The sequence below is a fragment of the Saccopteryx leptura genome, chromosome 2 (genome assembly GCF_036850995.1).
Source record: "Saccopteryx leptura isolate mSacLep1 chromosome 2, mSacLep1_pri_phased_curated, whole genome shotgun sequence".
NCBI lineage: Eukaryota > Metazoa > Chordata > Mammalia > Chiroptera > Emballonuridae > Saccopteryx > Saccopteryx leptura.
This window is the reverse complement of record NC_089504.1, coordinates 228,372,396-228,385,915: the sequence shown is the minus strand read 5'-3', so window position 1 is coordinate 228,385,915 and position 13,520 is coordinate 228,372,396. Positions and strand designations below refer to the sequence as shown.

Genomic DNA, 13,520 nt, shown 5'->3' with positions numbered 1-13,520 from the left:
CAGTCCTGTGGAGAGCAGTGCAGACAACAAGGTCTAACATGCGCACAGCTGTGCTCCAGTACAACTTGTGCATGGAAACAGGCAGCAGGCCAGACATACATTGGGAACAGACCCCTAGTTAAGTGACTTGCCTGATCCCACAGCTAGTTTCATTAACAAGATTGAGTCAGGTCATTTAGATCTAGGGACAGTGGTCATCAGACAAGGAGGCTTTGGTAGTAACACCACGTTTACTGGATCATCCAGCCAAGGGAGCAAACACAAACATCTTAAGAACAGGAAAGCATCAGGCAGTTCCTAGAGCACTACAACTACTACCCTCACCTACAGTAAAAAGTAACCACTCAGTCATTTTGGTCATCATCCCAGTCTTTCTTCCCACTGGGAGGCTTCGGCCCACCGGCTGGTTTTGCCATGATAATCTGCAAAACAAAACAAGAATATAGTTATAAACTTAACCTTTAGAAAAAGGAAAACATATTTCTAGCTGATTCAAGGTTAAGCAATCATCATGAAATAAACCAATTATTTTAGAGTGCATATAAAATGCTAGCAGAAAGTTCGTTAGTGCTCAGCAACATGAGTTCCTGCTTCTCAGTATACCAACAGCAACAAAATCCACACCATCAGAGAAAGGCATCCATTCACTGACCTGCACGTCAATGATCCAATGAGCGCAAGTGAGAAGCATCAGTGTCATGCACCACTGGCACAAGTCAGTTTGGCACCTGATTTGCTATTTATACATGAGGTTCATCTTGCCAACCATCTTTATCCCAATTTCCTTGAGGTTTAGGAACTCTAGGTCCACCTGCCCGCTTTGCCATTATAATCTAAAGTAGCTGACACATAAACATACATACTCAGTTCAACACTGAAGATTTCTAGTACCTTTCCTGAGAACCACTCCATTGTCAAGAAGTGTGTGTTCACAAAATCCACATACTTAATTCCAAGATCTTACAACACACCAGAAGCGTCCAATTTATCTGAAATGTGCTAACCTGGCATTTCCCGAGTAGAACCATCTAGCCATTTTGAAAGGATTTATGTTTGGAAAAAAGAGGGAGTGGGAAGTGGCAGTTTTGGGCTCAAATTTGGGAAAATTAGTTGGGTTTCCTCAAAGTAGAACTCTCAAACTCATACATTCTGAATCTCAAAAATGGAAATAGTAGTCCTGCTTCCCAAATTAAGAAATATTTCTGTATTTTGGCTTCTGTTTAAAGCATACAAGCTGAAAAACGTCCTCACTACTCCTCTCCCCCGTGGAGCCCACACCCTTTTTTCAGATGCTCGCATAAGAAATCCAACCTTTAAACTCTTGGATTACCATTTTACCAATTATGGGTAAGTTCATATTGAATTAAAGGCATTGATTTTAGAATCTAAGTGTAGCTGGATTTTGTAAAAGGACCTAGAATAGTTCTGTAACTTTCTGGGCATCATAACCATCTGATTGATGGCTTTATTTAAAATGCACTATTGGGCCTCCTTCCAGACTTTCTCATTCAGTGAAGAATTTGTATTTTTAACAAGTTTTAAGTGGTGTAAACACCATTGATTTGTGAACTATTGAAATGTGAGAACTAGTGAAACGAATATTTGACAAAAAATAAGCCAGCCCTCCTACATTATCCAATGCATAAAACTTGATTTGTAAGTCTGGCCTGGAATATTTGCTCCACAAAACTGGGTACAAGTTGCCTGACCAGGCGGTGGCGCAGTGGATAGAGCGTCAGACTGGGATGCGAAAGACCCAGGTTCGAGACCCCGAGGTTGCCAGTTTGAGCGCGGGCTCATCTGGCTTGAGCAAAAAGCTCGCCAGCTTGGATCCAAGGTCGCTGGCTCGAGCAAGGGGTTATTCGGTCTGCTGAAGGCCCACGGTCAAGGCACATATGAGAAAGCAATCAACGAACAACTAAGGTGTCGCAATGCGCAACAAAAAACTAATGATTGATGCTTCTCATCTCTCTGTCCCTGTCTATCCCTCACTCTGACTCTCTCTCTGTCTCTGTTAAAAAACAAAACAAAAACTGGGTACAAGTTCATCACAGTAACACAAACTAGTTAATAGATAAATTGTCAGGCACCTATTTTCCCGAGTGCAACCAGTGACAGATAACAATGAATAAACAAAGTCCTGGCTAATTAAATCCAAGATTCAGAAGTGCCTCTGTGACTGAGGCACATGTGCTACTATGATCACTGTCTTGCTTAGATAATTGACATTCACAAAGAACCTTGGTTAATAAGGAACTTCTACCATTAGAATTTTTGCTCCTTTGTATTCTTAGCTGCATGCTTTTAGAACAAGCGTTACCTTAAGACATTGTTTTAAAACAAGGAAATACATATACTTACACTGAAAACTAGCCGTACATCAATGTAAAAACACCCAATTAGTAAATCCAGACCACAATCACCACCCTCTATTTCTGGTCATTTTGTGGCTGGAAAAAGTGCTTCCTTTTATTGAGATGAAACTTATATTCCTATAAATATCACCAACTGGTCCCTTATTGCTTAGATTGTCTTATTTCTACCTCACATGCATGATTTTCATTGAATGGATTTATATTGTATTCTTAGGAATTACAGTTTTCTATTAAGTAGTTAAAAACACTTCACTGCTTAATAATCGGTTCTAAAATTTTATAGGAAAATGAATTTTGTTAAGTTAGCCAAAAAAACACCGTCTTAAAAAATTATGAATTCTGGTTTGACTCTGAGCCTAAACACTAAAATGTTTACACCACTTCCCTCTGCCACAACTAAAAAGCACAGAAACATTGTGATTTTTAATGCCTTTAAGTCTTTCAGCAGTACTCGAGACATATTCTATCAAGGCGGAAAATTTAAACACCCACGTCCCATCATCTCTAGGAATTCCTTAAAAGCTGATGACCTGCAGTGTCTTTTTCAGGGCTTATGTTCTTCCGTGTTCCTCATCAACATCACATCACACACATCCTCTCCAGACTGCTTTAAAAAGGGGATCTGGGCTACAAAAAGGTCTGAAAAGTAGGACTCTATATCACACTAATTCACCCATTCCAGTTTAAAAATAATAACGTTTAGGGCCCTTTAGCACCTGTCGGTGAAGGTGCAGAACACTCCTTGAGTAGAACAAGAACTGTGCTCTGTCTAGTTCCACAAAAACACACCATTGAGCCACATGAAAACTAGTGTTTCTAAAGATCAACACCAGACTTTTCACTCACCTGATCCACTCTTAGTACAGTGACAGCAGCATTTGTTGCCAGTTTGATGGCCCAGTATTTCCCCAGGTAAGTGTCTAGAACCCCAGCCTCCAGCATGTCCTTCACAGCAGGAACTTCAGCCTGCCAACAAAACAAATTTCATTCTTTCACTTTAAATTCTTTCATGTGAAAATGTTTACACTAAAAAGGTATCTAGGTAAAAGTACTACCCTACATACTCTACAAAACAAAGGTTATTAATTAGAAGGAACACTAAATTCTTATTTTCTATTTATACTTATTTCTATTTTTAGGTTGTGCATTCACAAAACAATTTTAAGTTCAGGGTGTTGTTTTCAAATACCTCAATATCTAATCCAACATTTTTGTTTCCTTCCTGATGCACTGCATAGAGTTTGGAGATGACTTCATTGGCCTTAACCCCCGAGTTTTCTGCCAGTGCCCGGGGAATAGATTCAAACGCCTCCGCAAACTTCTTAATGGCATACTGTTCAAGTCCAGGACATGTCTAAGCAAAAACGGGTTTATTACTGCATTTTGTTCAAGCAGTGAGAAGAAAGTCAATTTATACTGAGAAAGCTGTACCTCTCCATAGGAAGTGATCTGTTTGGCTAACTCGATTTCTGTTGCTCCACCTCCAGGTACAAGACGTTTATCCTATAATATGTAGTGAAAAAAAAGTCACCAAGAAGCAGTTTTATAATCTCAGATTCTAGAACTCCATCACATGACTTTCTAATCAGACACAGCTACTCAAATTCTAAGTATGAATTTTATAAAAGTATAGTGATCTGGGTGGTCTGATATATGAAAAGGGAAGACCAAAGTGAAAAATGCGACCCTATGTGCATTTCCAGATAAAACAATAAAAACAAGGCTTATAATTGGAGACAGCCATAACATAAACTATCCCTTCAAAACAGCTAAAATTAAGTTAAAAAGGTGCTTTATTTTACACAAACCAATAATTTTGAAGTTCTCAGAATGTTTAATAAGAGTCTGTGAATTGTGCTACTGAGGCCTTGCAAGTCACTAAATCAAGGTTATTCTAACACTGACCCTTGTGAGAACTTTGAAAGTATTCACGCCGTCATCCACTGCCCTTTCCACGTCATCCATTAGATTGTCTGTAGAACCACGAAGCACTATAGTAGAAATGGCACCTTCTTCCTTTTCTGTTGATAAACACATTTGGAGATTAGTAAAGAAAACCAACACCCTACACTTGTATAAACATTTACTATCACTATACATACCATGCTTAAAAACCACCACTTGCGTGTCTCCAACTTCTGAGAGGTAAACACTGTCACAGTGTCCCATTTCTTCTGCAACAGGAGGAGTCTGTAAGAAAGTGACTGTTGTCATAAAAATAAAAAACAGGTTCAACTATCTGTTAATGTTGCCCAAAATGCATACCAATCTAGGAAGAGCTGTAGCACCAACTGTCTTACATAGCCTTCTAAGATCCCACTTTGAGTTCAGTCTTAAAAAAAAAACAAAAATATACATTAGAAGAAACTTTAATTCCAACAGATAAGATAAAATACAGAGATTCAACAGGAAACTACACTGAACCCCAAGTCACAACTTTCTGACCCAAAGTTCAGGATACTTCTGGATTGCACAGTGCAGCCTAGAAGTGGATGTTCATGGCATACTCTAGGACTAGGAGAGTTCACATCCCCTTTGGATGCTGAAGGTTCACAGTTGTAAACACAAGTGAAGCCCTGGTGTGTAGAAAACTCTTGCTTTACTTTGGGCAGTCATGTTACTTAAGGAAGAGAGAACAGTTGTTTCCCTGCACCTTAGAGCAGATGCTGGAAGAGGTGAATGGGTAGATAACCTGTCTAGTGTGCTGCATAAATGCATTTATGGTCTGAAGTTTTCCTGAACCCATACACTGACTGACAGTATGCTTGTGTTTGGTCCCCTAAGTTGTTCCTTTAGCCTGGGACCCCTTACCCTCTCTCTCGCTTCAAATGACATCTGTTGATTGGTCCTTCAGCTCTCACTTCAAATGTAACTTTGCTCAGAGGTGTTCCCCCCTCATTAGGTCCTTTTGCTATTTGATGTATACCCAATACTTTTTTTTCTTTAACAGTATTCAGGGTATGTTGAATTTGTTCAGTATTTGCCCACCAAAAAAGCCATTATTAACATAGGTAAATAGAATGACGCAGCTCTCACCTCACCAGCATGACACTGTACTTGTTTGCATAATGAAGAGCCATATCTGCCACTTTGCCCCCTGTGACGATGACATTTGCACCAGTATCAGCAATAGCTTTGACTTGTGCATCCATAAGATTTTCTTCTCCCTTACTGAAATTCATCAATTCTTCCGCAGTCTTTATTAGTACTGTTCCCTAGCAAAACAAGCAAACACTTTCTTTAAGACCATTTTACTAGTTTGGTGTTCAAAGTCATAGAATAGCCTTTTACTGAATAAATAAAAATTTGGGAGAAAACATGAAGATAAACGAATTATAAAGCAGAATATTATATCTTCACAAAAAAATAAAAACCTTGGCTGGCTCCTACACCTCCGACTCCCCAAACTGATGTATTTTTCCCTTTGACAAGCACTTTGATGGAAAACTTGGAAGCTAGAGAAATACCTTGTTTTAGATATGTTAGGCAGGTGTCCTGGAATGACTTTTGACAAATGTCAACTAGTGTACCAACACAATAATGTTGTGGTTCTGAAACTTTTCAAACTTCTGAGACTATTAATAACTCAGATTTTAAGGATCCTAGAGATGAAGTCAGCAGTGATCTAAAAATTTCAAGCTTCATACAACTTTTTCAAAAAAATAAACATCAATTTTAAATCACAATAACATATTTTTGTTCAAGATGCTCCAGAAACTCAACATTTAAAAAAAAACCATAATGGTTAGCATTCAAGTACTGGAATTTTCTTTAGTAAGTACTTTACTTGCTTAATGTGTAAGTTCCATTAGAAGTCACGGGCTGTACATCACAATGTAAACGATAGCAACATGTAAAGATTCAAGTTTATTGTCTAGTATTTGAATCAGATATTCAAAGAATATAAACCTGATTTTAAAAACCACATATGATCTGCAGTTTGTAGTCTTCATTGAATAAGAGCAAATCCTACCTCAAAACTTCAGAATCATATAACATTGGAAAGGGAAACCTCAGATTCTGATCTTTAAATTGAAGGCTGTGTAGCTGACATACCTTAGTCTCTGTTATCATGCCATCAAAAGGACAAGAGTACACTGCTACTTTTGCATCTTTGACAGATGTTACATCACCTTCTGTTTCCTTCTTGAAAACCATGCCATGCAAGACTGAAGAGGAATGAATACCAGAGCCCTAAGGAGCAACAACAAAACTAGTGGTGAGCTCATGAAATAACACCTGGGTTAAAGTGTTCATACTGCAATTTACCAAAAATAGCCTCTTTTAAATAAAGGAACACACACACCAGTGTAGTGACTCCTGGGGATAAGTGGATCGTGCACATACGCACACCAGTCTGCTCAGGGCAGAGCTCTCTTTGGGAAAAAGCCACTGATAAGGGGTGGGGCTGCAATATAGTAGGAGGAACCAAAGACAGAAAACAATTGCTTTGCCTGACCTGTGGTGGCGCAGTGAATAAAGCAATAGCTTGGAATGCTAGGTCACTGGTTTGAATACCCGGACTTGCCCGGTCAAGGCACACATGGGAAGCAACTATGAATTGATGCTTCTCGCTCCTCCCCCCATCACCTTTCTTTCTCCTCTCTCTAAAATCAATCAATAAATAAAACCTTAAAAAAAAGAGAAAGAAAAAAATGCTTTAAGCCACCCACCCAGTACTGGGTGCTGATGAACCAGGCCTAGCTGTCAGTACTGGATAGGATAGGGAACAAAGCTTACTTTCAGGTCTCACAGGCTTACAATAAGGAGGGGGCAGTATAGAGAGGGAGCCAGAAAACAGTGTATACACACACACACACACACACACACACACACACACACAAACTAGCACTAGGCTAACCTCTGCTACATCAACAATGACAAGCCAATGTGCAAAACTACCACAATGATAAGCTTTACTGTATCAAGCAGACATTTTTATCAAAAACATTCTTAAAAAAAATGACTTTTTTAGATAACATTATTGCATTTTCTAAACTTACCAGAATCTTACAAACTCTGATATTATCAACGTTGAAATGGCCAGAATCAGGAAAAATAGATACTGGTAAGAAAACAAGATACATTAAGAGATATAAATAAAATACCTCAGTCACACTGAGACAGTTTACTCTGGATCTCTCCATTTACTACTCTACTCACCACAAGCCTGAGCAATCAGCTTGGCCAAAAAGACTTCACTGCCATACTGTTTACTCATTACTGACGTGTGAAGTAGAGAGGCCACTTCATCAATATCTCGGAGGTTTTTTGCAGAACAACAAACCAAACCAGGAAGAATCTCATGGGCTTTCCTGCAGGCTATTTCATAACCTTCAATGACCTTAAATATGAAATGCAAAAACATTTCTTAAAAAGACATGATTTTGACATAAAATAGTTTATTGTGGCAATCCAATGAATATGGATGTTTGTCTTTAATACAAAATGACAAAGCAAACATCCAAAAGTAACATTCCTGGCAGAGCCTACTAGTTAAAATATAAGCTTGGGTAACAGGTGAGTTTAAATGTCACTTAGTTGCTCCAAGATCTCAAGCAAGATTTTCCTAAGGTAGGTGTCATTTTCCCCATTTAAAATAAAATAGGATTAATTTAATAAGCCTCAATGAAAGGCTTCTGGGAGGATGAGATGGTCATGTACAGCAGACGTACTCCAGTGCTGGGCACAGAAGAAATGCCCCACACTCTCTGCTGCTATGAGGATGGTTCTCATTTGAAACAGTAGGTGTGCACGACAAAAACAGGAAGATACTCTAAAACAAACGCTTGCCTCTGAGACGGACAGGCCAATTCTTAGAAGCTCCTCAGCCAATTCCAGCAGAGCACCCGCAAATACCAGGACAAAGTTTGTGCCGTCTCCCACCTCTTGCTCTTGCATGTGCGAGGCCATCACAAGCATTTTAGCTGCAGGATGCTGGACCTGGTTGGAGGGGTTTGAATTAAAACACCAAGTTGAAACACTTGATTTAAAACAATATAAAATTCACTCTCATTTCTTAACAGACTCCCATTTCCCAGTGGGCCAGGTAGCTCCATACAGTCACACTCCTGCACATGATTGACGGTATAGTCACAAGAGACAACCAAGTCCCCAGGGCCCATGAACACACATGATAACTGTGAAGGGAAACCAGCACGTAGGTCTCCACACGTCAGGTTCACATTACATGTACACCAAATTAAAAACAAAGTAATTCCCACCACTAAATCTAGGCATTTAAAAAAAGCTTCAGGAGCCTGACCAGGCGGTGGCACAGTGGACAGAATGTCAGACTGGGACGCAGATGACCCAGGTTCAAGACCCCAAGGTCGCCAGCTTGAGTATAGGCTCATCTGGTTTGCGCAAGGCTCACTAGCTCGAGGCTAATGTCGTTGGCTTGGGCAAGGGGTCACTTGGTCTGCTGTTGTCCCCCCCCCCCATCAAGGCACATATGAGAAAGCAATCAATCAATGAACAATTAAGGTGCCACAACGAAGAGTTGATGCTCCCTTCCTGTCTGTCCCTATCTATCCCTCTCTCTGTCACCAAAAAAAAAAAAAAAAAGCTTCAAGAAAGCTAAAATACAGACATCATTTAGGTTGGCCTTGATTCTCAGTCCCTTATATCTTACTGCAAGGATATCAACCTGGTTTAAAAAAAGGGAATATAAAATGTTTCTTCCAAAAAAGTATATCAAGATTTTAAGTTTTTCCCCTTAGGATTTAGATACTTTCTTAGAAACAAGAGATAACAACTGATGGTGAGAAAACTAAGAAAGCCATAACATGGTTGTATGAGGATGGTACCCCAATCATAACTGAGTGACCCTGAATAGGGCACAATGCACAGGACAGCAAGTCCCTCCAGTGTCATCTACAATTAGATTTGTTTCATTCAAACATTAAGAATACGTTGTCATTGCCTGACCAGGCGCTGGTGCAGTGGAGAGAATGTCAACTTAGGATACTGAAAACCCAGGTTTGAAACCCCAAGGTCGCCAGCTTGAGCGTGGGCTCACCAGCTTGAGTAAAGGATCACAGACATGGCCCCATGTTTACAGGCTTGAGCAAGGGGTCACTGGCTCAGCTGGAGCCCCTCAGTCAAGGCACATACGAGAAAGCAATCAATCAATGAACAACTAAAGTGCCACAACAACCAAGTTGATGCTTCTCATCTCCCTTCCTGTCTCTTGCTTAAAAAAAAAAGTTAATAAGGTACAGAGAAATGTTAACACATCTATAGAGCTTCACTTAAAAGGACTAAGTTATGGGGCTTTGGGAGTCATATTCAGGAAAATTTGTGGAGAGTTACACAGCCTTCAAGGACAGTGACATGAGGACCAGTCCTGTTGTTCAGGTGCTGTCTGTCTGCATAACCTGTGGGCCTATCTCTGCTACAGATTCTGTCATATCAGAACTGAGTTACTTTACTATCACAAAGATAGTAAAGAGATGGTTTGACTTATCTTTTTTTTTTTTTTTTTTTACAGAGACAGAGAAAGAGAGTCAGGGTGAGGGATAGACAGGGACAGACAGACAGGAACGGAGAGATGAGAAGCATCAATCATCAGTTTTTTGTTGCGCATTGTGACACCTTAGTTGTTCATTGATTGTTTTCTCATATGTGCCTTGACCGTGGGACTTCAGCAGACCGAGTAGCCCCTTGCTTGAGCCAACGACCTTGGGTCCAAGCTGGCGAGTTTTTTGCTCAAGCCAGATGAGCCTGCGAACAAACTGGCAACCTCGGGGTCTCGAACCTGGGTCTTCCACATCCCAGTCTGACGTTCTATCCACTGCGCCACCACCTGGGCAGGCGGTTTGACTTATCTTAAAGCTGCTGTTTTGAGTATCTGCTGTCCCTGCATTAGGGAATAAATTACTTCAGAGTCACACACTGCAAAACCAGACAACATATTCAATCTGCTATGTCTATTAACAAATACATTTTACCACAATGAACCCCCCCCCCATAAATTAATAACTTAGAAAGGTTTTCTGAGTGGCTAAACTGTTAAACTAAAAAGGACTTGTGAAAAAAAAACAGTCTCTTATTACCCAATCTGAAATGAGAGGTTTCTTCTATGTTAATACATAATTTTTTAAAGAACTTACTTCCAGCTCTCTCAAAATTGTTGCTGCATCATTTGTCACAAACAACTTCTCTAGGTGATTGATGACCATTTTGTTCATGCCTCAAAAATAACAGGAAAAAAAAGCCATTATTACTCAAGTTCTTCTCCAAATACCCAGGGAAATCTAGTTTAGAAACTAAGTTTTTATGGATTTCTTTAACTTTGGAAGGACCCATCCACCACATACCATCTTCTCTCTGACAAGCCCTCCCCATGGCACACACAAGTTGTTTTCCTTTCTCATCTCGCAAGTTTACTAAGGATGATGTAAATTTCATCTCCTTTTTGATAAGTAACTAGAAATTATACATATGTGTACAAAATGATCTACTTAAAAGTATAGTTTTTTGCTTTTTCCATAAATCTGTATTAATTAAATTCAGTTGATGGCAGGACGCAATAGAGTCTTTTCTCCCTTAAATTACGTCACTTCATTATGAAATGTCGGGCATTTTTAACAATGAACACCAGCTACTGTCTCAACAGTGAATGCTCCATATTTTTTCTATCCTCTGGATAGGGTCTCAATTGCTAATTAAAAACTAGAGACCCTGACTCTTGTTGAACTATGAAATAACTTTCAAAGTCATCTGGTCCAATGGCTAAAACCCAATGTACACATAACAAAGCATACAGAATCTGGAGGAGCCAGTACACAAAGTTTTAGTCTCTTAAAGCAGAACTTGGAAATTACCATTTGGTCCATATGCCGTGCGAGTGGTCTGGGAGAGCTCCTTACAGGCCTGGATGTTCCTATACACGGCCTCTTCCAATCCTGAGAAATGCTGTGAATAAACTTTCTGATTAGACAGGACAGCAACCTGAAAATTTTCTACCTCTGTGACAGGGTAATAACGACAGTGTGACCTCGGGACTGTACCCACAATCAGGTCAGACCTATGTGTGAAGCAGGGTGCCTGATGTTCATCAGCGACCCATGAATTCGATCACCAGGTAATAAAGCACGACCTCAGGCCTGTAATGTTTTTAATGTAATGGAAGTGAAGGGAGGAGACCTGAGACCGGAGAAGGCACACGAACCCTTCAGACTGCAGGCTGGAGCCCGGCTGGATGCTCTTCTGTCCAGTCCTGTTGGAGCCCGGAGTGCAGACTCAGATGCAAGCAACGTCCCTGCCTCGCTAACAGGTTCCCGCATGCACAGAGCCGGGCTGTTTTCCTCGGGACTATAGACTTGGGATTTACTGTGAACGCCATTTTTCTACAGCTGCCGCAACCGGCCCCGCGGCCATATGGGCCTGTTGCACTTTGTGTAACTCAATGCAGGGACGCCGTCCGAGTGGACCTGAAGCTCTCAGACAACACGGTCCCAGGGTCCCAGGCGGGACCACTCTGACCCAAACAAGCACCACGGGACTTCAGGTCCTGTCTCCAGCCTCCCCTCAGCCCCCCTCGCTTGTTCCGCGTGTGCTGGCAGCACCAGCACCTCAGACCCTTCCGCATGCAGGGTCAACCCTCCTGGACCGCAGGCCTCCTCCGCATCCTCCCGGACCTCCCCGGGCTGTGCTCTGCTCTCCGTCCCTCTGCCTCACACTTGCCCCGGCGGTCGCTCTCGCCCGCAGGCCACGCTGAACCGGGCTCCTCGCCGGAAACCCCTCTTCTCGTCCGGTGGTCCAGGCTCTGCCTCGGGCCACCCGGCGAAAGTTCGTTCGCCAGTGTCCATGTGAAACCCGGACACTCACTCACGGGGACTCTGTACCCAGAGCACACTCGCCAACGAGAAACTAGCTCCCCGAAATTGACCCCTTTCCTTAAGTTAACCCCGAGAAACCTGGGCGCCAGAAAACAAAGCCCGGACTGGAACAGCCCAAACAGTCCGTCAGCAGCGAAGGAGGACACGTAGAGAGCAGGCTTCCGAAACGCCACCGTAGGCCCAACCACACACAGGACCGTTCTCCTCGGTCCGGCGTCAGGTGCCCGCGGGCGGCCCGCCTCGGTCCACCTCCCGACCAGAGACAACCGGGTACCTGCAAGGCCGGCACGGCTGCGCAGGACCCACGTGGGCGCAGCGCCCACCTCGGCCCCGCCCAGGGTGTTCCAGCCCGCAGCGCGGAGACACTGGCGGCTCCGCGGCCGTATCCTCAACACCCGGACGCGGGGGACAGGCGCGCATGGCATCACGCAGCCTGGCTGGTCATGGCGAGATGCGACCCCAGATTGCGGAGGGTCGAAAGCGCCATTCCCGGGGGCACCTCGCCTTCTGGAACCTTCTCCCTCTGACCGCGATACCGGGGAGCACGACGGCCCGCTAACAGGCCCATCTTCGCGGTCGCCTTTCCCGCACCGCTCCCCGACCTCCACCCCTCACCTTCGCTCCGTCCTTGAGCATCTGCGCAAAGCCAGGGGCCTTGGGGACGTGGAGCGCCATGGTTGCGCCACGAGAACCGTCCACGCGCCGCTCGCGAAATCCCAGAGGAAGCGCGGGTCGCACAGCCTCCCGGAAACGCGGCGTGCGCAGCCTCACGCTCCTCCTTCCTCTCCAGCTGGGTCCGCCCGCCCCCGCCGCCGGCCTGAAGCTTCGCGAGATAGAGCAGTTCTCTCAGCCAGTACTGCGCTGACGATCACCGGTCAGATCGATCGGTCCAGCGGTTACAGACAGCGTCTTTGGTCTGCGGACCCGCGCACGCGCAGGCGGCTCAGGCCGTCGCGCTTGCTTCCGAATGTTCCCGTGGTCGGCACCTGGGGGTGGGGATGCGGATTCTGAGCTGGAGGCACCCTCTAGGGTAAATTTACACGCCATTTTCCAGAGCCTCGACAAAGTCAGGACAGAGCTCCCTTTCCTCCCAGGTGCCGAGCCTGTGGCGGGGACGCCGTGGCTCGGGCGTGCCGAGGAGGCGGGTGTTCGGGTCCGAGCGGCTGGCGGCCCGCGAGCGTCGCGCGAGTGAACCCGGTGCTGAGCGCAGCCGGCCCTGCTCCCGCCGCGCAGCCCGCCGGGCAGGGCCCACGACTCCCGCGTTTGGCAGGAGCGGAGAGCCCATGCCACTGACAAGTGC

General features: G+C 43.7%; 1 protein-coding gene across 1 annotated transcript; it reads right to left on the bottom strand.

Moving 5' to 3' along the window:
- Window positions 1–211: 211 nt before the first annotated feature.
- On the bottom strand, window positions 212–13,025 carry CCT8 (chaperonin containing TCP1 subunit 8). Its single transcript, XM_066370398.1, has 15 exons — window positions 12,836–13,025; window positions 11,204–11,294; window positions 10,490–10,569; window positions 8,169–8,318; window positions 7,539–7,719; window positions 7,379–7,440; window positions 6,432–6,569; window positions 5,412–5,590; window positions 4,641–4,707; window positions 4,478–4,565; window positions 4,281–4,396; window positions 3,807–3,878; window positions 3,565–3,729; window positions 3,222–3,341; window positions 212–422 (listed from the first exon to the last, which is right to left on the bottom strand). The coding sequence occupies exons 1-15, from the start codon at window positions 12,893–12,895 to the stop codon at window positions 345–347; spliced, it is 1,647 nt and encodes a 548-aa protein (XP_066226495.1). The 5' UTR covers window positions 12,896–13,025; the 3' UTR covers window positions 212–344.
- Window positions 13,026–13,520: the final 495 nt, after the last annotated feature.

Bases quoted from the DNA above. Each gene is read 5' to 3' on its own strand.
- CCT8 (XM_066370398.1), bottom strand. From the start codon at position 12,895: ATGGCGCTCCACGTCCCCAAGGCCCCTGGCTTTGCGCAGATGCTCAAG. The intron at 6,570-7,378 runs GTAAGTTTAGAA...GTTGCTCCTTAG, and splicing joins TCAGAGTTTGTAAGATTCTG to GGCTCTGGTATTCATTCCTC. The intron at 4,566-4,640 runs GTATGCATTTTG...ACTTTCTTACAG, and splicing joins CTACAGCTCTTCCTAGATTG to ACTCCTCCTGTTGCAGAAGA.